A 24,674-nucleotide genomic window follows, 5' to 3' on the forward strand; every position below is an offset into this window, starting at 1 on the left:
TTTTAATATATAAGAGCCAAAGCGTTTACACCCCAGACCTAGGCAATGCAACCGCAGTACTGGGCTTCCTGACCCGCGTGTTACTGGTCCCTGCAGCAGGTACTGCAGCAACAGGGCCACGTTTTTAGGCTGTAGGACACAAGTTGCCCCCACCGTGAAGGAAATGAATTTGCAGTTTTCATTCCTCTATGCTGCACCTCCCATCAATGGGGCAACGCCAGCAGCTGCTGGGATCTTGTACTGCCGTGGACAGCGATGCCTCCAGGAAGCACGAGGACATTTCTTCTTTTTCAGACAGTGGCTGGACAACCCCAAGACCATCTCATGGTTCTTAATCTGGACACCTAATCATAAAATAAATGATTTCTTCAGTCTTACCTCTTAGTTCTCGTTGCAAATTCAATAACGAGGACAGACAGCGCTGGCAGCAGCTGCCGTCCCTTTCCCTTCGTGGCTGGCCAGTGCAAACCAATGCTGAGCTTGGAGCAGCCCCTCTTCTCATCCATTGCTTGCTGCATCTGTACAATTTTGGGGAAATCAGGTAACACCAGGCTGTAATCACATTAAAGTAAGTGTTCAGCACTAAGTTCAGGCTGATCTGTTTTTCCAAAAGGAGCTATCCCCATCCCAGCTCCCTCCCCACTAACCAGGTTGTGGATTTTTAAGCAGTTTCCCTGCAAAACTTGCCCCATCCCAGCCAGCATCCACCTTCCCTGCCCCCAAAGAACTGGGGCCATTTGCCCAGTTTTGGGGGACTGCAAGCAGTCGGTTTTTACAACCCATAAGGGGAACAGGAGCAGAGGAAAGAAAAAAAATCACTGCAGCGATTAAGGGCAGGGGCCAGCAGCAACAACCCCTTGTCCTGTCTGAAGCCCACCAGCTGGAGAGCAAGGGGGAGCATGACCAGACCTCCATCTGCTTTTATTTAGCATAATGATAGGGAAAATGAGCATTAATAAAGCTTTTCCCTGGCTCAGCATAGCTCTGTGGACCCACGGTCGGTGACAAGGATTCCCACACCTCAACGGCTGTCACCAAAGGGCTATCTTCCCGAGCATCAAAGAGGAGGGAAGGTAAAGCCGTGGGTTTCCACTCATTGATTGGAAGGTCCCTAAATTGCAGGCAAGAGGGCAAAAGTCTTGTTTGAAACAGATCTCGGCACCCACGAGTGATGCTCCTCCATCATAGGGCTGCGAATGCATCTAAACATTTTGGTGATGCGACCTGGATTAACAAAGCGCAGACTTACCGGCTCTAAAGAAGATGTTTATTTAGGTACTGCAGGCTGCATTGCATGTATAATACAATATTACAGTAATTTAGTATTGTACAGAAATAATTAAAAACTTTACAGCTCATTACAAAGTGTCTTTGGATTTTAGCTCATTTAAAGTACACCGATCGACACGTAATATCACAGCGTGAATAGCCACTCTTTATATACAGACCCACTACATTTACAGAAATCAACAGAAAGACGTGCTGGAAAAGACACAGCGGACGTTAGCGGTGGTGAAAAAGCAAAACGTATGTCGGCTGCAATGAGCACACTTGGGGCGTGCGGGGAGGAACGGCACTAGAGACAAGGATGTCTGAAGCGAGGCGGGAACACGCTGATTCACACCCTGCCGGTTATTGCTCGGAGCTCGGCTCCTGTATCAGCTTCAAAATCATTTTGGCAGGGGAAAGCGAGGGGGAGAGCAGCTGCCTTCTCCTACCGAACAAAGGCACCGCTCCTGTTGAGCGGGTAAGGCCAGTGAAGGGGAAACGTCTTTAATGCATCTCTCCCGCTCCGCGCCAGGCACTCCTGACTCTGCCTGGGTTTAAGGAGCCCCAACCCACGTCCCCGCTCTCTCCGCTGCGGCATTCGGATGCCAGAGCCAGGACAAGGCTTGGCCAGGCTGCGCCGGGAGGCTCCGCCGCCGGCTGAACCCAGCCTAGCCGGGGACTCGCAGCAGACAGCGGCAGCCAAGCGGTTCTTGGGGCTGAAAAATACGATGGTGGTTTAGGAGGAGGGTGGAGAGCGCAGAAACCAAAGCAAAGACGGATGAAGGAGACCTAGGAACAAGACACTTAACTGTGACCCCAACTCAGGAGTATTTTGTAGTGTGACCAGTCTGCCCCTTACTTATCACAATCTTCCTTTCCTAAAAGCGAAGCAGCCTCGAGGCCGGTATGAAATCCAGCCCCTCGCTGCATTATTAGTTGCTGACCCAGGGATAAGGCACTGCAAAAACTGAACTTCTTGTGCAAAGAACTGGCAGTACCAGCGTAAGGACAACACAAGCATAAACACAGAAAAAACTCTTCAACAGCTCCGTTATCATACAAACAGGTCTGTACAACACCCAATCTCGTTTCGTACAGGTTTTCACGACTGACAGGTAGGAACAAGGCGCGTTTCTTGGTTTGTAGGAGAGCAAAGAGGTTTCAAACATCCTGCCTCGTGGACGGCAGCAGGGAGCTTCCTTCTCGACCACTGACAAAACTCTCTTCTTAAGGACTCGGGCAGTATTACCATGCAGAACTTGTTTCTATTCATTTTCCTCAACTAAACTACATCACCAAACAGCAAAGAGCTGAAGCCCTCAAACTGAAAAGGTATTGTTTTGGACATAGAGATTGAAACACCATGAGAAAGCTGAACATAACACAGGGAAAAGTCTTAGCTTGGTTTCTGAAAACCCCCAAAAGTCTCTCTGAAAAGCATCCTCTTGGCTGACCTGGAGCAAACGACACTACGCTTCAGAATCCCGCACCCTGTGCGGAGGAAGGGACCTGCAGAGCTGCAGACACAGCTTCGGACCCTTACGGTTCCTACCCACCAACACAATTTTCTACACCCAGAATCCAAGACCCATCCACGGTTCAGGGATACAAAACGCAAGCTTGCACCATTGGGCAGACACAGGAGATGAGACACTCGCTACAAATTACAGTTCCTGCATTAAATATTCTTCTTGCCTGTATAAAGTGCATGAAAATCTTGGAAAATATGCATAGCTATTAACATGCCAGCCTCAGTTGCTGGGCGGTTCCAGTTAAGAGCACCTCCTCCTTTATGCCGAGTGTAGAGTTTTTCTAATGTTATCAATAAAAAATATATATCTATATTACCTTCATTATGGTTTTAAACTGTTTTCTGGTTAGTTGGCTTAGCTGGTGCAAAGTAACAGATGGCTTTGAGTAGAGGAATGTGCACTCACTGTGCCAAAATCTTGGAAAACATCTTTAGAAGAAACCTCATGTGCCCAGGAAAGCTGAGGTGAGCAGGAGGGAGTTGGAGAAGTCCTTTAAGAACATCCTCACGGCCGAATTTGGGTTGTTTGGCCTTCTGGAGCTTGTGCCACATCGGGGTGATTCGGTTAGGGTGGCTTCATTTTGGGGGGCAGGTGTCAGGGTGGAATTTGAGAAGAGGTTTAGTTTCAAAAGTCAAACGCGATGGTAAAAACCAAGAGAGCTATGAGTAAAATCCTTCCTCCACCAAAGTCAACAAGGCGCTCTGTTTGCAGAGCCACTTCATCATGCTAAACATCCACTGATGTCTGAAAACATACCAGCCATTTTTAAGATGTTTGCTTCCAGGACAAGTTATCCTAGAGGAGGCAGCAAGTATGTTCTATTCAAACCGTGTTTCATACCCCTCTAAATATGCATAGCACGGTTTTGTAACACGACCAAGGGTGGGCAGAAAAGGAAATCCACCCCGTATCAGTTGGTTGTAGCCTCTGACCACGTGCCCCAGATGTGCAAACACTGCAATACATGCTTATGCGGTCAGAGCTGTAGTACAAATACGGCCAGAGGAATTTATAGTGGGTAGCATAAATAGTGAACTATTAACCCAACTGCCTTCTGCTTGACCCTTTTACTCCTGCGACCTTGATACCTTTACACTGGTCCCACCGAACTCCAGTCTTCAGAGACAGCGGTGCAACAGAAGAGGCTTCAAAAGGACTCGGACAGGTTCTTCCCTTCAGATCTCGCCCAAAGGGGCCACCTAGCAAACACCAAGAAGTTTTAAAGATATCCCTAAATGCAGTAAATGAAATGCTGAGACTAAAAAACACAACTATTGGTTAGGGGGCTGTTTCACATTAGGTTAACTTTCTGCAGCACATCAGAACAAAGTGCAATTAGAAAAAACGGTAAAGATGAATTTTAGAAAACTTACAAGGCAGTATAAGAGGCATCATCTTAATTAGCGGGTGGTCTTTCATCAGCAAGACTTGTCATACCCCAAAACAAAACATCCTTTTATTGCATGAATCACATCTATAAAAACAGTTACAATTTTAAAAACCAGGATTTTAGCATCCGAATTCTTTGTTACTAAATTTCTCCCATCATCTTGGCTTGAATGGACAGGAGCTTCGTGCAAAGGAAAAGGAGGAAAAACTGTACACTAAAAATATCTTTAAAAGCTGGTCTGTACATTTTATATAAAGATTTCTTTACGAAAATTTAGGAAACACTGAAACTAGTTACACAAAGCCGAAAGGATATATGAATCCCTGGCAGTACTATGCATGCTGCATTGTAACCCATCCCACTTATTTCTGCTACAGATTAGTTTCTATTTTAATTTTATTCCTTCTGCATAAATGATATTAATTACAGTAAATCAGCATAATTATCTCCTTCGCTAAGCATCCCTATCTCCTTTGATGACAATGTATCTTTCCCTTGGACCTCTGAACCAGATGGCTAAGGCACTTAGATACCCACGTGCAGCACGGGTAGTGACTGGATACATATTAAAGTTTAATCGTTAATTTAGCATCCTAAATATTCCCCACATAGATGAAACGTCTATTGCTCAAGCTGTCCAATCCCCCTGTGATGACTAAACAAGATATAAACAGCTCAGAATATAAAAGTCTGTGGCCTTTCTTGATTTGTTAGAAAATGAGTGTGTGTACGTTGATATATGCACAGCTATATATACACACACGTACAGTAATATATAATTTGTGCCACAGGCAGTTAAAAACCAGCAAGGGTTACCAAAAATAAAATCACGTTTTATAAAAGCCAGCCCAAACCTCCCACTTTCAAGAGAGAGATTAGTTTTGGGGACGACTCTTCAGCTCTTCAGCCGGGTTTGCTTTCGCGTGCCGCTGGGACGGTTTAGCTGGCGATGGAGGCACCTCCTCTTTGGATCGACGCTCGGTATGGTGCTAGCAGAGCTCCTCTGTGCAACATCAGGCGGTGGATGATTGTAAAGCGCAAACATTTCATATTTTAAAATAATAAATAAAAATAAATAGACTGGATTAATCCCATTACAAGGATAGCGACCCTCTGCTCTCATAACTGGTAAAAATCCAAGTGTCTCCAGAGGTCGGGTGGGAACATTGAAGCACTTAAATGCTGATATCTCTGCAAAAATCCTCTTGGCCCACAGGGCAGAACCAATGAGAAGAAGGTCCTGCCACTTTGGGGCAAGTGAGACAGGGGAAACTATCGTGGTGAGAGCGCACATTAAATAGATTAGACAGCAAATTCGCTCAACTCCCCTCCTTCCTAGAAAGAAGGGATCAAAAATGTTACAGAGCAGGTGATGGGCCTTCTCCCATTCCCAACGAATCAGCTAGAAAGAGTGTGCTGATTTCCACAGAAGGAGAGACGGACAACAGGACAGTAATCAAGACGGGCACTGGTTCCAGGTCACATAACCAGAGAGCTGTTGCTTTTTTAAATAAAGGGGGCTTGGGGGTTCTTTATTTCCAAATAAAGTTTTCCATTCGCTTCTCTGTCTGTCTGGAATTATTATAACCTTGCCCTTTCACCATGTATTATGTGATATGGGCACAGCTCTTATGAAATTAGAATAGAATTGTTATTTTGGGGAGGTTTGGGGTTTTTTTTTTTTAGAACTGCCAGTCACACCGAGAAAAGCACCGGTGCATGGGTAGTATTTTGTAGCTATTGGAAAGCCATGCCATAATTTGAACAATTTACATGTCTCTTCCTTCTCTGAAACGTGGAAGAGAGCAGAGCGTACACCCACCCACCGCCACAAGCTTTCACCGGCTGCCATCAGTCATACCCTGAAGCGTCACAATTTGTAACAGGAAACACGAAGGACTTAGATCCAGCACCATGACAAGGCAAAGAATTAACATGTCAATCACCCAAAGCAGAGGAAAAAAACCTTCATTAGTGTTTGCCACAAACTAGAAGTTCACGTGGTTGGTTTTAGCTTCCCGAAGCTAGAAGCCCTGCTCCCCTGGCTGCGTTGCACAGTGTTTGCTGCGGTGGGTAGGGCTGCCTCAGTTTGCCCAGGATTTCCTGTTCTCCGCATTTTTCTGGCTCTTCTCCAGTCGCAGCGTCGATCCTCCTTCTGATTTCGCCAGGGCTGTGAGCGAAGCCAGGTTGGAGGCTGAACCGGAGAAGTTGCCACTCTTTCTGTTCTCAGCGGCAGCTCCTCCTTGCAACCTCAATCCGGTGCTCCGCCGCCTTGCTGGTCCCGTGGCCTTTTTAACTCTGCCTGGTTTCACAAGCAATCCGTAGCCTGGGTTGCATCTGAAATACTGCTTCCCTCCAATCGAGCCATCATTCTTACCTTTGACAAGAAGAGAAAGAAAGATGATAGACAAAATGGCTTTTATTCTGTGCATATGGTATGCTACTAGGAGGCCACCAGAAGAAGAAAGCAAGAAGAAAATGCTGAGAGGGAAAACGACTGTTCCCTATAAATACACTGTGAAGGTAAACACCCAGGAGGAGAGAGTACTACGGGCACTAGAGGACAAAGCTGGTACAAGAGCAAACAAATCTGAAGGTCGATACACTTACTGATATAAAGACAAGTCTTCCAACTACCAGAGAAGTGGGAGCAGCGTTCCCACAGGAGTGAAGATAAAAAGTCATCAGCTGGTTTTATAGCTGAACTTGATAAAATTGAAAGATTAGAGGAAGCAGCTGCTTGCGACAGCAGAAGGCTGGACTTGATTCAGGTGGCTCCTAGCTGCGGGCTTGTGCTCCTGTGACACCAGTATAGTTCACTGCCGAACACCAGCAAAGCCACTGCATGGAGACAGTTACTCTGAATGGGACACTCCACCTCATTCTTCCTCCCCGCTTGCTATTCAGGGGAATTCTTTCAGGGGAATTTCACCAAAAGCATTAAATAATCAGTTCAGCAACAGATGCATTAGCAAACTATCAGGAAGGAAGGAAAAAAGACATTTAAAAGAGCTTTTGGTTTTCCGAGTTGATGAGAGTCTGAAGTTGAGAAGAGTTACTGTTTCCGTGTCATAAAACCTCCACAGAACAGAAAATAATTTCTTTACGCTGATGCTGTTGAGATCTTTCTATTTCTCCCTTTAGATCATTTAAAATTCTCACGATCACTGTTCTGGGTACCGGGTCAGAGACCACTCAGGTCTGTAAAGGGAATGCAAAAACATACAACAGCTCTTTAAATGACATAAGGTCACCCCTTCTGTTCTACGGGTGTTTCCTTCTCTCTACCACCGTTACCGTGTTGGGTTCAATATACCCTCATGTGGCTAAGGACATGGACTTCTACCCCTGTTTGTAGTGTGACAAAGGTACAAGTTTGTGACCGTATTTCCCAAGTGAAGCTCCAGATGTGCTAGAAGCCTGTTATCCTCCAGCAAATCAGGACTTAATCCTTGTGGAAACAGAAAGGAAGCAGTTGAGTCCTCAACAGACCAAAAATCTCGTAGCCATTCAACTCTTCCATAGACAGTGAAGCTGATGCTTACCGGCTATGTGCAAACAGCTTAACAGAATTAGCACTGTGGACTAGAGTAGCCAGACAGGGAGGGAAGGTGACTTTCCAAAATCAAAATGAATCTGCAAATATATTATTTTAATTTTTTTAAAATAAGTCATGAATTCAGGACTGAGAATCGGCTCTACAACTTTCAAAGGGATTAGAGCTACAGTCTGCTTTCCAGGACTGCAGACTCCAGAGAGTTTTCTGAAACCAGCTGAAAACACACCATCCAGTTTAGCTTTTATGAGCACACCATGCGCAGGGAAGATAACTGCTCATTTAATGGGAGTTCTGGATCCTTGACACAGTATTTATCTTGGTGAACGGCTCCAATCCCAGGGAACTGTGCAGCAGAGACGAGCGTTAGGGCAACTCCCTGGGACGTGCTGATTCATCCAACAGAGCCTGCACTGCAAGACTTGGAATGCTACAGCTTGGTTAGAAGGATTTAAATAAGGAGCTTTACGTGCCCTTGGTAAACCAAACCCTCTTACTATCAAAGGCAGCGGTATCTACTGCTTGTCTCCTGAATTTTCCACTAGCACACCCTGCCTTCCCCCAGTCCTGCCTACTCTTGGAGAAAACGAGTCCCACGAAAGTGGACGTGAACCTGCAGAGGAAAGGAGTTAAGAAGCCTGGAGCTCCAGCAGAGAACAAATGCCAGCCATCATCTTTCTTTCATCTTGTGCTGAAGTCACTGTTTTCCCCGCATCATTCTACAACGGCCCATATGAATGAGCCCTCCCCAGGAACAGCACCCTAGTTTCCAAAAAGCACGTATTAGAGCCTAAATTCTGGGAAGTCTACAGTTGTACAGGTCAGAGTCAGATAGGAATGACAAATAAGAAGCTGAAATAAACCTTAAATCATCTGTATGTCCTGGTGGTCAATGTATGATTATTTCCTACTGCTTTTCATACATATAGGTATACACACACACACACACAAATAGTCTTTTGCAATTTTACAGCTTATTTTAAAATGGCTTGCGAGAGACTAGGTAACCTATAAAGAGACTTTGCAACTTATTTAGCCTAAATGTTCCTTCGCTCATTTGAATCCCATGACTCCTGTTGCACTTTGGACACCCTTATCCTCGGAGCAGAAGCCCAGAAGAGAACTCTTTGGACACAAGGCCCGTCTCCTGCAACTATACACTTACCGAGCTGCATTGTAAAAGCAATCCTGATTCCTACCTCCATTGTAAGAAGCCAATGAAATAACTGAAAAGGGACACAATTCAGTCAGAGGTCAGTGAGACCAGGTTTACAAAGGCAGACTGGAAAAAAATTACAGTAGGGAAAGATCTTTTATATTTCCCTTCTTGAAATACACCCAGTAATGGCTAATAAAACCCCCTTCATCAAAAGTGGCATTAAAATGAACACCACAAATTCTGACTTGCTGTCTGCTTTACACCCAGTCTAGATCATATTTTACCTGAAGGTAAATCCAGTTCAACACCAACCCATGTTCCCTCTTGAAAGTCTGTGGGCCCAATATATCTAACGGTGCCCGTCTTATTTGCGCCAACTGTGACATATTCTCCCTCCTTCAGCCATTCAGGAGTTTCATTGGCATCTTCGGAGTCAGAAGTCACCTCCAGTTTTTCTTCTGCCATCTCTGATACATTATGGTTCTGTCTACGGGCAGTGGATGTGCTCTTTTCTCCTTCTTGCTGCTCTTCTGTGTTTAGTGAACATGTGGGATCTGTCCCCAGCATGCTTGTAAAAGACTTCAGCTCTGATGTCTTGACTTTCTGGATTTTGAAGGGGGAGGCTGCAATGCTAGGCTGGGACGATTGGTCGGGACAAATCTGTGGTTTGGGAAACTCCAGTTCTGAAGCCCCAGAAGCCAGTTCTTTTTTCCTAGCTTGTCCTGCTGACTCCATTGATTGTTTGGATAACAACTCCTTCTTTGGAGTGGAGGTAGAAAGAAAGGCTTTTGCATCAGTGGCTACAGAGACATCATTTGCCTGCTCACTTGGAGTCACAGGAGATGTGCAAGATTTTGATTTCAAAGCAGCATTTCCATTCACTTCAGTGCTGTCTTTAGGTCTTGCGTGAGCACTTTGAAGGCTAAAGGCGGGTAGACTCTCTCTCTTAGTACCGAGACAGCTTTCTGAAGAACTGTCCGAGCGCCCTAGCATGTCAGAAGAAGAGACCTGAGCCACAGCAGGAGCTGGGAAGTCACTCACTGCAGGCATTTGACCTCCTGGTTGAGCCACAGCATCACTTCCTGCTGCAAGGGCTTCAGAGAGGGTGGCTGTCGAGACACTATGAGAAAAGTACCCACTGGAGGCTTCACTCAGAGGACTTGGAGGTCCTTCCTGGGAGTCCTGCGCCTGGGTGTCTCCTGTGGGCTGCTGCAAAGGCACTTTGGGTGTCTTTTCCAGACTCTTGTCTGCCTTGGACGCCTGCACTGCAGTTTCAAATGGCTGTTTCCCTGCCTCCTCTTGGTTAATCTGAAACAGAAGAGGATAGGGACCGTGGAGCTCTGTTATCCACAATATCTGGGCTAAAAGGATACACACAAGGCCTCTGGGAAGTACTAAGGCCTTCAGCTTATCTAAATCCCTGTGTAGCTGCAATCTCCAAAAGATGCAAGCTGATCCGAAGTCAGCTTTGCAAACATGGTAGGATTGTCAGCTCATTTCTTCCATTAATAAGAAAAGTGTCAACTAAAAGAAATACGCTCCCCAATATTTACTGAAAAATTATTTATATTACAGGAATGGTCATTTGCTGTTTGAATAGCAGGATTTATATGAAATGTGAAACAGCCATGATCTATAAGTCTCTCACAGTTATTTGGCTTAACTCTCAGGATTGATAAATCATGCCTCTCCAACTAAACTGTCATTTACGTCCCCGTTTCCAAATGCCATTCCCACCTCAATGCCGCCAGCACCACACACTTTCAGAGTATGAAATTAACTGCACCTCATGAGATTAACAGCCCATTTTAGTGATGTATTTCTTGGCTGTAAAGTTTACTAAATCTGATAGATCAATATCTTTTGCCAGCACATGTACTCTAAAAGATTAGGATGTCTCTAAATCTCTTTGGGAGGGAGGGAGGAGGCTGCTAATATGAAGGGGGAAAAAAAAAGTGGTTGGAGGACAGCAGATTTGTACATATTCTGTCTTAACTCTCAGGTGTACATCTTTGTTTACCGTTCAAAATTTTGTGGTTTATCCCATCTAGTGGTTAAGTGTCCCAAACTACAGGATTTTCACCTTATTCTGAAGTGCCTTTTCCACTGGCAATGTAAGTGGCATTTGAAGAAAGAGGGATTTGACTGAATTACAGGAATTTCAGAACTAACGGCTAGCTTGCTATTGCTAAGTGAAATGTAATACAGAAAAGTTTTTTGAAGTATTGCTGCGGATTAAAGACATATTTTTAGCTTTTCTATGGAGAGGATGGTGTACACGTGGACTCTGGAGCTCTACTCTTGCTTTGGGTTTTCCCTTTTAAGCATTCAGATAACACACATTTTGCTAAGACAATAAAAGCACAGTGGGAGAAAGCTGATTTGCTATTCATAAGACTGAAGTTCTGCTGAACTGTGGGAGATCATAGGGTCTATTTTCTCTCCAGCTTAGCAAGAGTCTTTTTTTCACACTGATACCATGAATTGGCTTGAAATGTAAAATTGAGAATTAAGCTCAACACTCAGAATAACAGACATGTTCTGTTTAGAGGAAGCATCAGAGCCTAGCAATTTGCCTTTTAAAGCAGCAAAACAGCTACATTTTAGCTAGTTAACTGCTAATGCAATCATATGATTGACCAGGCTTTCAAATATAAATGTGTAACTAGCGATATAAGGGGAGATTTTACCAGGACCCAAGAAAACACAGCAACACACACTGTATTTGTTGTCTCACAGTGTAGCAACAGTAGAAGCGCAACAGGTTTTAAGTAGCTAACCCAGCAGTTGCTTTTGCCACCTCTGGTTTCCAGGCATGTGAATATGAAAATTGTATCATCACATCCTGGGATATGCTCACCTGTTTTATCTTCGCAGCACTGGCATCAATACTGGCAGACTGAACCATAATTCGTGGGACGGCCTGCAGGAATGAAAAAAAACCAGAGCATCGTTCATTTAAAGGATTAAATATTGTCTAACTGGTAAACATTAAAACTTACATTTGAGATTTTGGAATCACAAACAAACCTTTGTCACAAAAGGATGGAGCATTGCTGTTTTATTGCATTGTGATGACATACTCCAAAGGGGTAAAAACCTGAACCGAGGCATCCCCGAATTTTAACACATAAGCAGCTACGTGTCCAAATTCATAGTGTACAAAGTTTTCTTTTATGCAGTCAAAGACAGACCGCTGAGCAACCAGATGACAAAGGGATCTGAGGTCGTGCTGGTCTGGCTAGTGAAATCCTTAGCTTCAGTCCATCTCCAAAACTCTTCCTCCATCTCCAGTATCTTAATTCAGTTTAGCTTTTAGCATTGTTCGCTTTAACTCAAAAAGGAAGCCAGAAACAAGATCTGTGCATCCTCTTTTCAAAGAGGGCATCGCCACTGCCTGCTAGAGTGAAGACTACACATGCCATTTGCTAATCACAATATACTGGTCCTGTGCCAGAAGAACCACTTCTGTATTTCAACAGTATCTTCTCTTTTATTGCATGGGGCTTGATATGAAGGTATTGACAATAAATGTCCCTCACTTGCTCCGTATTCAGGTTTTTGTGTTGAAGATTTGAAATAATCACTCTCCTAAGACTATAACAGCAAATTGTGACACTTGACCATAAATCTTAGGCTAAGCTGTCAGCTTGGGCTGTCACGCACTGTTGACACAGGAGGGAAAGGGACCACCAGGTCAATGGAGAACCTTGGGAAAGGGAAGCATGAAGAAAAGGAGAGAGGAGAAAATAGCAGAAACATCTCTCTTCAGCGCCGTTAAATAACATACTGCAAGTGCAGGCTCATACTTTCAGGGAAAGAGCTCTTTAAGGGCAACATATTATACAATTTGGGAGCGGTCTGCTTTTTTTCTTTTTTCTCCAAGGGACTTGAGAACTCCTTCTGTAGAAATAAGCAGGCAGTGCTCATCTCTGAGACAGCTATTTCCCGAATTCAACAATCTGTTTAAAGAACTGAAACTTTCCAGCTGAAGAGTAAAGTACTCTTCTCTTGCATCCCTTCTAAGTATAGTAAAGCAGGAATATGACTAATCCTGTCCCCAAAAGAAATAAACATGGGAGAAAAGAACAGCTATTATTTAGACAGATTGTCAGGGACTAAATAAAAACATGGTTGTTCAAGGTAAAAAATAAAAAGACAAAAGACAGACAAAAACTCCAACAGGTTCACAGTGGACCAGAATAATTTTTTTAAAGACATTAAACCTTCAGTTCAATAAAAGAAAGCAGGAAAGGAGGGGTTTGCTTGTCATTAAACCTGCTAACGGAAAGTACACCACTGAAGTGGGGTTCAGAGCAAACTGGCTCTATTTTGGGTGCACAAGGTATTAGCATTTTGAGATCCTTACTAGGACATGCACTGGGGCTCCAGGAAGCAGATGGTGACCCGAATCAGAACAAATCAATGAAGCCTAAAAATAAACACATCTTTAGGGCTCCTGATCCAGTGGTTTTTCAGACACCTCGTACTCCAGAACTTCAGTTTGCTTTGGAATAAAGTGGCAATGTTTTAAGACAAAAGTATTAACCTGAAAATGACTGTAGTACTGACTTGTGGCCGAGTCCAGAGATAGCTTAGAGCAATGAGGTGTGTGAGTACTCTGACTCGTCCTAAGTATCAACTCAGGCATGCAAGGATAACTTGATTGTCCTAGCAGCCAAGTGTTTCACTTTAACAAAGACTAGAGAACAGAGGGATTAACTTTCTTATGAGAAAACCCCGCAAATTTTAGATTTAATAGAAGCTTATCACGGTGTTAAAGGGAGCAGAGTATTTGGCAGAACACTTACTCTCTCCTCTTCAACCATCTTTGAACCATGGGTTGGTCCATCTTGGGACTGCAAAGCCAAGCTACAACCTGCCCGCCCTGTAGTTACAAGGCATTAGGGCTAATCCCTAGGCAGGCACTTACATAGCACTTTAAACCTTTTGCAGAGATGCAGCTGAACCTCAGTGAGAAGCCAAGGCTCTTGAATTCAAATTATCCTAGTTAAATATCTCCATGCTCCAATGCTAAAAGCACTGCATTTTGGCATCTCAGAAAGGTTGTGCAAAGGAAAGACACTGTCCTTGTTGCTTCCACACTACTGTTTGTGATCTGATATAGGAGGGGAAACAGCCTTTTCCAGCAGACCTTGCATCAGGAGCTAAAGCCAGCGCCAGGCTCTCACACTGGCACCATAATACAATTTGATCTTTTTGCCCCATTTTCTCCCAGTATACATGCTGTCTCTGGGCAGTGCTTTGAGGTCTAGCATTATTATCCAGAGATAAGCACTCAGAACTGGAATAAGAAAAAGTATTTAAAGATATTTCTCAGTTCCTTTGATTTCCTTTTCTCCCTTTAAAACAAATAAACAGAGGAAAGTGTTTGTTTTGGTTTTTTATCTCTCAAAAACCTTCAGTCTTACAGCCTGTAAATCCATGAAATCAAAAAATCCAGTTGATATCAAATAGCAAAAGAAAGAGAATCGTTACACTTTAATCATTCCTCATCAAGTTCTCCTCCTGAAAGGATGACAAATCTCAAAACTACAATAACTTTGCCAAGCACTGTTTAGAAAAACATGGAGAAAAAAGCAATTATGAGAAGTGGCACTTGCCCAACTTTGGTGTTGACAAGAAACAGATGGGCAGAAACACCCTCACTGGGGTAGCAAGGGTACTAAAACAAATCTTTGTTATGAAATGTAGTCAAGTTACTTGGGGGGCATACTGAAAACAATGTGTTTGACTATCTGTGAAGACATTTACTGGATGAAAAATATTTCTGAATCGAGAGCCAAATTCTGTCGTTAAATGTTTGTAGATAGCGACTGCTAAACTAGACATATATATTTACCCAATGGCAAAACATGACCCTTTTACAGTGATAATTTTTGGCACAATTTCTTCAACCAAGCTCACAAAATATGGAGTAAGAGAGAACATAAAAGCAATTCACTTTAAAGTGTCTCTGAATCTTTGTAGAACAAAAATTGTCTTTTTCCTGAGAGCTGCTACTCTGTGCAGTGAGTGTATAAGAATTTCTAAGAGTGCGTATTTTCTGGTCAGATGAGAGGTCAGTTTGCACATACTTTGAGGTGACCAAAAGCCATGTAAGTTACTAGTGGTTAGCGTAATCTGGAGACCTACCTGGTATGTTGGTGAGCTTGAACAGACAAAGCAAACGTGTATCTCACCCCACTTACAGAGGCACCAAAATGAATCCTAAACGAACTCTTTTTATACCATTTATTACATATGTATAATGGCAGTCTCTTCAATGAGCTCAGAAAAACACATTTGGTATTTCTATGTCATTAAACATTTTGTAAAATGCCTCTGACAATGGTAACTGATGACTTCAGTACAAAGCCTTTTGCTTCACGTCACTGGATGAAAATCCTTCAATGTTAACACCCAATAAGCAGAAAGTTCAGTGGCAGTTAAGAGAACAGACTGGGCCAGCGTGTACAAGAATTATCCTCCCAGCTCCACAAATGGTCTAGCCAAGGTTATAGCTGATGCAATCCTAAAAGGGCATTATCAGAAAACTTCACTGCTCTTGTCTATGCTTTACCATCCGCAGATAGGAACGACTGAGCTCAAGGACTGTCACACTGACAGCATTATGCTCACATCACCATTTAAAAGGAGCTATTGGAAACTTCTGCAGCAGGGCATAACAGTTGCTTCATTAAATGTAGATTTAAATCGGTTTTGAGCACGCGGGATAAAATACTTTCACAAGACATACACAGCAATGCAGTAAGAATTCTGAATCCCCTAGTACATAGCCAAAAAAGTTGAATCCATTTTAAAAAGGTCCCCCCCCCCAACAATATTCCGCTCTGCCCTCAATTTTAAAATCATTTAAAAGTCATTAATCATTCAAATAGAAAATCTCCTGCATTCCAAAAGGAGATCTGAAACCCAGTACAAGTTAGTTTGTTGGGTTTTTTGGTGTTTGTTTGTTTTCTTCTCTAAAGACACTGTGCATTTAACTATTAACCCAAACAAACCCCTCTTATTCCACCTTCCATATGTGGAACATTTCAGCCTATAATAATACTTTTGAATTCCACATTTCTAATATACTTTATGCAAAATTAACCATATCATTTTCTCTGCAGTTATATTACTTCATTCCTAGGTCTGGGCAGATTAGAAGGGTAATTCATAACCATTTTCAAGTTAGTTCATAAAGAAGTTTCAGTGGTTTGCTTTAAGAACTTAAAAGCCAGTTTTCCATACTCGTTCTTATTAAAAACTATTTGTATGAGGATGATAGGGAAAACTGAACTCAGAAAAAAATCAAAACACTAACAACTCAGTCACAAGAAGTAGACACATATGAGCTCAGCTGGCCACAGAGGATCTGTTGAGCTATGCTGATTATAGCATCCAAATGATTCTTTATTTGAAACTCTGAAAAAAGCCTTCAAGATTTTAAAGAAGGTTCTCTGAGGCCACATTATTTACATTTGATTAAGGAATGTCATTTCTAGCAATTATACTATGCACCATGCACATCCATGAAACTGTTATTTTTTAATGCACTGCCAGAAAAAGGCTTTTGTCTATTTAGATAGCTTTTCATTAACTGCATTTCATTATTTTTTAAGATTAATTACTACTTTGCATCAGAAGGTGAAAGAGAAAAAATTAAGAGTTGCCCTTCTCCACATGTCACATGTCTGCATTTCTATACCACAAAACAAAAATGAATTATATTAGCACATGGAAAGTCAAAGAGTTTGGTTGTTTTGGGTTTTTTTTTTTTTTTTTTTTTTTTTTTTTTTTTTATGATAGCTGTGACTCAAGATCTCTCATTTAAGCCACGTGCTAACAAAAAGACATCTGAGCACCCAACAAGGCTCTCGAGTATGAAGGTGACCAAAACCCACTTACCAAATGCACATTGGTCAGAGGAATGTGCTTCTGCCACAGCAATGTCAAAAAACAGAAACTGAAATTTAATATGTACATTTTTAATGTCAGCACCCAATGATGCCCTAAAATGTAATTACACGGGCAGTTCCTGGAGATCAACAGGGTCATAAGGTAAAGAACAGTAATTCTGCTTGGTGCACACTATGAAAGCCTCTGCATGTTAATAAAAAAGACAAGCTTCAAGAGCACGTACGTAATATAATTAAGCACAGATAGATGAAACTCTGATTCTCCATTCACCTGCATATTTTACACAAGTATTTTAAACTTTTCCCCATCAGCAATAAGGTTTGGTAAGGCTTTAAATCTTGCACACTGCAGTACTAAGCTTTTTAAAGAATAGACTAGGAAAATAAAAAGCAATTCCAGCAATCCAAAAGGGTTTAAACTGCTGGCTTTTTTTATTTACAGACTACTGGCAATTAATTTAAAGGCATCAGATAATGGAGAAAATAGGCATTTCTAACTTAAAAGTATATAAACAGCTTCATCAGAAACCAATCTTTTAGGTACATAAACAGCTTCATCGGAAGCCGTTCTGCTAGTTACATAAAGAATCCTATTATGCCAAATTAATTCAATCTAACTAATTAGAGAGCAGGAAGTTCTTTCAATTATTTTATGTGCTGTCTGAGAAACACACTTGAATACGAGAGCAGATTTCATTAATTGCGGTTCATTATTCTCCAGATTAGTTACTAAACTTGCATCAGAAGGTCAAAGACAGCAATTTTGTTAGCTGCCACCACCTTGACTGGAATGTCTCTGCATTTTTGAAACTCAGGCAACCACTGACTATAAATAAAAATAGCACTGGGAAAGACCATTTTGTTAAGATAACTTCTGTATGTGCTTGCTTACTTTAAGGTTGATGCCAGCCTAAGCAACAGTGTATGACTGAAATAAAAGGCTGCTAAAATAAAAAAAAGGTATTTTCAGAATGAGTGATCAGAACTCCATCTTCTGTTTACTTGCACAGAATCAGAGATTCAGTAACGCATCCACTCGGAGAGCTGCTTGGTCATGATGAACTTAACTTCAGTTATAAACTTGGAAAAAGGTTAAGTACTGCTTCCTTGGAAAGGATGCTCAAAAGCACTAAAATCAACTTAACCATAAGACCCTGCTTACAAGGCACAACGAAACAAATCTGATGCTTTCTGCAGAGATGTACAGCCATCTAACCCTGATAATTTAACTATAACATATTGGAGATTTAATACAACAGCTGGGCCAGCCATCTAGCTCAAGATGGTTCACCAGCATTTTTCCAGAATGGGTTTTAATGACATTAGATAATTAAGTACTCTCAAATAATGTAACAGATATGCACTGAGAAGGGAGCTTGACAAGAACTTTGGAAATTCTCTTTCGCTGAAGTTGTTCAATGAACCAGGAGAAAGTAATAAACTGATCCACTTAGCTTAACCTGTTATTACATATCTGCTCATTTGCTTTTAGCCAGGAAAGGATGATTTAGATCTTTCCATTTTCTTTGTAAAGCATTCCTTTAGTAATTTCTATTCCTGAACCTAGCTCTCCCAATTGTTTATGGCAACAGAAGTCCAGCAATTCCCAGTTAGGGGTCAGATTCCTTTGGAATTACAGCTGAAAAATCCTTTCGGCTTCACCTCCCCCTTATCCTTTTTGTAGTTTACCACCTACTCTCACCTTGCACATTCATTTATGTCCCTTGCCACTGTGCATCAAAGTTTTATTCTTCCACAGAACTAAGATGTGTTGTTCTGTATTTTCCGAGACTCAGAAATACCGTTTTTTGTGTCCTCTCCATTGCGTAGTTTACTACAGTTATGCAAGAATTACTAAGCTTGCTGTCTCGCTCTGGCAGGTTAGCGATAAGGTGTTAAAGCTGATTGCCAAACACTGACCCCCATAGCAGCCCCATCGTCCACTGAGTACAATAGCCATTCATCACTGCCACCATTTAAATTCTTCTGGCCACATTTGCATCATCAGGCCATTATAAAGAAACAGCAAGAAAGATTACTAGACATAATATTTATGATCTTAAAGCCAGTCTCGCTACAACAGCACATATTTATTTTTTTTGTGCTGCACAGAAGCAGCTGTAGCTAATTCTGTAGCAGTTCCTTCAATTTTTGCTCTCTTCTGTGCACTCTGATTGCTAACAGGAGTGAAGAAGCCCTGTTTCCTTACTGATAGAGCTGCAAAGAGTATCTATAAACCTCTCAAACCGGTGAGGTGTATTTGTAATACAATTGACTTGTTCTATTACAAAACTAAAAGTAGCAAATAATTTCAAGATTTCATTTTATTATACAGATTCAGGGGTCATGGAAAAACTTAGGTTGCTCTCCAATGCAACCAAGCATTAAAACATCACACACTCCTGTTTATACATTAGCTTTTATTTTTTTTAAAACAAAGCAGAAATAGCATTCCCTCCTATTAAAAATTGTTGTGATCACGATCTGATTACTTGAGTTTCCATAGTAATCCATAATATAAATTAAAATCTCTTCAAAAAAGATGTCTTTGTAGTTTAAAAACTGACTTCAAGACAAATAATGCAAGACTGATCTTGAACAGTAGGAAGGAGTGGGAACAGGTGGTTAGACTAGAGGCAGGAAATTAGGCCTTGCTTCTAATCTCGGCTCTCATTGATTCGGTAAGAATTCAAGAAGTTGTGACAGGCTCTCACTGCAATTGTAAAGAGCGCCTATTTGCATCTTTCGATACCCAAATACCTTTACAGAAATCCACTGTCTTAATTTTAATTCTCTAAATTTCATAGCTGAGTAAGTTTATACAATTCCAGTCTCAACACTAAGGCTGTTGTAAGCAAAAGACAACATGAAAATGTAAAGCATTAAATTAGATAATATATGGGAGTAAAGTTTGCTCCTTTTATTACTTTGTAGAGAATAAAACCACAAACTAAAAATATTTTAAATCTGCCTTATTTTTATTTGTGCTATGTCTGTCATAAGTTACTTTTAAAAATATTTAAGTGTTAGTGTATTTGTTTTTACTCTATTTATTTATTTAATATTTCACTGTACTTCTACAATGACAAAACAACTTCCTGTAGTCCTGGGACATTCTTGTAAGAGCAAGTTTAGTTGTAGCAAACAATGGAACAGAATGTCTGGATCCAACCACGAAAAATAGTTGCTTGGGGATTTTAGGGTTTGTTTTGCTTTGTTTCGAGAAAGATATCCTTTAAAACATTTGTCTGCACGTCAAGAGGTGAGGAAAGGCCTATGTTAACAGGTAATGCGCTTCCAGAACTCCAGGCAAGTGAACAAGGTGATAGCAGAGTTAGCTGGATGGTTAAGAAAGCACGGACAGACATAGCATAGACAAAGCATAGATTTCCACAAACTTTCACAAGTGAGATCTGGCTCCAGATTTATCTTCGTAACAGTTTGTTAAATCTTCCAGACTCACACTATAGAGGACTATTCCTTTATAAATAAACTACAGCCTCTCAAATAAAGGAGATAATATTATTTATAACGGGATTCTGTATTTCATCTGTTTTCTTTAAAAGACAGTGGCTTTTTCTAGTCTGCTTGACCATGTGTTATCTACTGCACAGAAGCCACATCTGGAGCAGGTGGAGTTTTGCAGCACAGCATCCAAAAAAAAAATAAAAAATAAAAAAAAAATCAAACACTTCTCTGATGTGGAATAGACAAGAGAATGAACAAAAGCAACTGTCCAAAGTACATAGCAGAAGAGGGTAAAAGGTGACATGAGCTGGGGCGAGGGGTGGGAGAGAATGGCATATGAAATAATGAATTAAAAATAGAATTACATTTTCCACTTGGCAATACACAAACAACACTAAGTGCACTTCATAAATTTTACTATTGTTGCTGCAAGTGGTATTACCATAAATCATGCTGGTACTGTACTTGGCACTTCTAAAAAGCCAAGTGGGCTGAGTGTATCAATAAGTTTAAACAGCTCCACTATCTCTGGACAGAATGGAGGGGAAATGCATCACAAGACTTTACTATGACTAAAAGCTTGGTTTGCACTGCAACAACATATAAAACAGCATTTTGCCAGCAAGTCTAACAGCACTCACCAATATTACTGCATAGCCTATTTGATTCAATTTTTTACCTGCTGTACAAGAGGAGAGGTCTGCCTGCCCTTTTTCTCATCTCTAACGGGAAAGAGAGACTTCAGCAGCTTTGGCATCTGAGGCACGAAAGACTTTACAGGATTCAGATAGGAAGCAGCAAGGCTACCAATACCTGTTGGAAAGAAAAATTAAAAAATGAGAACAGTTATGCTTTGGGGAAAGGAAAAGGAAAAAACCAAAACCAACCCAAAACCCCCTAAACAAATTTATTACAAAATGTTATCATTTTAGTCTAAGATGACATCTTCCAGTGGTCAAAGCATTAGCCAAGGAACAGCACTGAGTGCTTGTTCTTCCTTTGAAAGGGACATGTGTATTTGGGTAGGTCTTAATCTGTGGCCTCAGTATACAGAAAATTTTTTTCCATCACATGGCGTGAAAAAGCTTGTCATTTGCAACTGGAAACATAAAATGCTTTGTAACTTGCAGAAAAAGAAGGAAAAAAAAAAGCTAGAAGCAAAATTGAAAAAGGACGTCCATACAACACATAACTTTAATGACAATTACAAAACTTACTGGAAGCAGAAGATGAGAAGATTCAAGTTAAGAAACAATGTTAGGGGCATTCAACTCTCCTTACTCATACTGCCATTTTTTCTACACTACTCCCCCTTGAGAAAACCTAGACAGACATACAAAACATCACTACTATATATCTCTGCGCTCTCAGTTATATACTAGGCACATCAGCTGCAAAATATCCATCCAATTCCAGTGCTGCTTGTTTTCTAAAACATTAGTAGCCTTACTGTCTTTGTTGTTTTACTCAGGTAACAGCATGTTTTGAGCCCAGCTAACTTTTGGCTTTTGAAATTGAACTACTGAGATAAAGAAAACTTTAAACATGTAGCATTTGCCTCTTAGCAGAACTAGTATCAGATTTAAAGAAAAGGCTAGTTAGAGTTGCCTAGAGTCTGAGTAGCTTAGCCACAACTGCTAAACGTTCACAGAGAGGGAACTGCACAGACATTGCTCTGGAGAAGAAATTTCTCTGCATCTCTGAAAGCAGCTCAGCTTTAACTGACATTCAGAAGCTGCAGTAACTTCACTCCATTTTGGGGAAAGTTGTCTTAGCTTTAAGAAAGCCCTTACCCGGATCAGGAGAGTGGTTTTGCTGCCCAGAGTCTGGCAGAGAGGTACGAGATGGACTAATGCCTCTACTGGAATTTGTGGCACCTTGGGATACGTCTTGTTGACTCTCCCATCGGCCCTAGAGAAAAAAAAGTTTTATTTTTCAAAGTTAGCACACCAGCAAGAGTACAGCAATACTTACATACCATGCCAGCCTTCACAGCCCCTTTGCAAAATTCAGAATGCACAGAGCTGAGGAAAAACCCTTCCCCAGAGGCACTTTTAGTTGAAACACCCAGTCCTGCAAAGATAAGCACCCTCAGCATCAAGGCACAGAAAAAGTCTACTGATAGACCTTAAAGCTATAATATTTCACTCAATTATACAGCTGGGTTTTGGAAGTTGAGTACATTACAACCAGGTGAAAATAAAATAGTACTGTCTGCCCCAAATTCCTAAATATGTTGTGTATCTACTCTGGAAGCAGTCATGAGTGAAGTCTGGATGTAGAGTGTCAGAGAGAAGGGGTGAGGACAGACAGAGCTCTGAACAAGGAAAGAAATACGATCTTAGACCTAAAGGCTGGACCTGGGTCTAGGGTGCCTAGGGTGACAGAATGGATGAGCTGATGAGATCAAGAGGAAACAACTGTAGTACTGCAATTTTTCTAACAGCCTGGACAACAAGCTGTGGATACCAGGAGCCAAGAAAAAGATTAAGGAAAGACAGGTTAGAGTTTTGACATGGTTAGTGAAGATGAAACATGACGATTTTCAGATCTGCAAGAGCCTGAGTGTAGATAAGGTAGGAAGAAACAGCAACCAAGAAGGTGGTAGGCCATCTGCCTTCCCAAGGTCCCAGGATTCTCTAGTTGGATTTTCACATGGATCCCAAGGGAGGTACACACCATTCTGAACGTGGGGTGCCATTTCTCACACTTTATAAAGGTCCGCTGCGGTGTTGCATCTTTCATCTCAACCTTACAGGTCAGAAACTGGCTCAACGATAAAGTCTCTTGGCTAACAGAGAGAATCTCCAAGCTAGTATTTCACACCAGTGCACAAGTGTCAAGAATTGATGGGGCCACATCGTTTTTTCCTAACTCTATCATCTTGATATATAAAATTGTTTACAGATTTGTCTGCAATGGTTACACTAAGTGACTGGCCAGAGGGTGTGTCTGCTGAAAGTTTCAGCTGGATACAAGACCCTATATTGCTTCACCAAACTGAGCGCCACGTTGGGTGTGCAGAGCTGAGAGGCAGGCACTGAAATCCATGTGGTTGTCCTGCAAACTTCTGATACGGGCACACCTGCAGTGCCTGTCAAAGTGGTTCCTTTGCACTACTAAAGAGTAGACTCCAATAAAGCTATATGGTGCTAATTTACTTAATTTATAGGAGACCTTAAGGCAACTCAATATCCATTTAAGAGTCTATAGGTCAAAAGAATCTGGTCTCAAACACTACAAGAAGTCTCAATGTGTTGCAGAAAAGTATTGTCCTGTTCAGGTAGCAGAGTGCCCTCAGGACTACAAGCCTGCAAAGTTTCACCTTTCCAGAAACAGAGGTTGCAAAGACAGGATGATGCAGCCAAACTGATACAAACTGAATCTGATCTCACTTCTGGCAGAGTTATGCTATGATTGGTACAATACCTGTACTTGTCTGCATTATATAGTATCTGTACCTGAATCTTGCTTGTTCTTTTAAAAAACATAACAGAAAGAGATGGTATAATGAACATACTAGAAAGGAGTCACAAGGGATGGATAGACCTGCTACATCCCAGACCACAAGTTTCATGTATTTTTCCTGGAGGAAGAGGGGGGAAATGTGCCTTTTCAAGAAACTTCACACTGTTGGATGCAAGGAAATAATCCGACCTTGAACAGAAAAATGACGGGCAGCTAAACTAATCTTAACTGTAACTTGAAGTCATGAATGTTTCACAAATAATAAATAAGCCAGGATAGGAGGAATAGATTTCTCCAATGGGTTGAAGGTCACACTAAGCAGCCCAAAGCAAAAATCGTTTCTATTTGGATCTATAAGTTAGTCCCACAGAAGCTCTCCTGCTTTGAATAGCAAGTAACTTGCACTTTTGCAGAGCAGCACCCGTCTTCAGACCTCTACTAGCTAACATCCATATTATTAGATGTAGAGACAACAGGCGCTGTTTCTGTGAAGCAACATTCGGGATACCTAAAGACTAACGGATGTCTGAGTTCACTGGAGGCAGTCATCCTGAATGTCAAAACTGATATAACCCAGGCTGGGACTAGCAGTAACACCAGGGCTTTGTTTAGTCTAGTATTTTTGAGGACTTTGGTGTTTAAGCCCTTCTTGAAAGCTTTCTGCTCTGTCGGCATGGATGATAGAGCTGTTCTACCCATACCTTAAGCCCCCAACTTAAGCATTATCTTTGACCTGCAACTCATTTATGTCTTACATCAAAAAGTCATGCCTATGTCTGGAAAATTCTTTCCACAAAATGCTTCTATGAAACAGTCTTTCCTATTCCACTCCCCAGAAACTCTTATTCAGGCTTTTGCAGTCTTGTGTTTCAACTAGTGCAGGTTTCTTTCTGGTGGCCTTACTGCA

The 24,674-nt window shown here is 41.6% G+C and overlaps 1 protein-coding gene across 6 annotated transcripts in view; it reads right to left on the reverse strand.

Annotated features, from left to right (window-relative positions):
- Positions 1–1,253: 1,253 nt before the first annotated feature.
- KIF13B (kinesin family member 13B) overlaps positions 1,254–24,674 on the reverse strand; it is a 129,654-nt gene continuing 106,233 nt past the window's right edge. For 5 of the 6 annotated variants that reach the window (XM_030037128.2, XM_030037126.2, XM_030037127.2 and 2 more), the window contains 5 exons: positions 22,093–22,210; positions 20,979–21,112; positions 11,767–11,829; positions 9,191–10,214; positions 1,254–6,568 (listed from right to left, as the gene is read on the reverse strand). In XM_030037128.2, the coding sequence (XP_029892988.1) occupies positions 6,276–6,568; positions 9,191–10,214; positions 11,767–11,829; positions 20,979–21,112; positions 22,093–22,210 (1,632 nt within the window). In that variant the 3' untranslated portion in view covers positions 1,254–6,275. Of the gene's footprint in view, positions 6,569–9,190; positions 10,215–11,766; positions 11,830–20,978; positions 21,113–22,092; positions 22,211–24,674 lie in introns of those variants that run through there. The other variant, XM_030037131.1, reaches the window with a different exon arrangement.

Source organism: Aquila chrysaetos, chromosome 15 (genome assembly GCF_900496995.4).
Source record: "Aquila chrysaetos chrysaetos chromosome 15, bAquChr1.4, whole genome shotgun sequence".
Taxonomy (NCBI): domain Eukaryota; kingdom Metazoa; phylum Chordata; class Aves; order Accipitriformes; family Accipitridae; genus Aquila; species Aquila chrysaetos.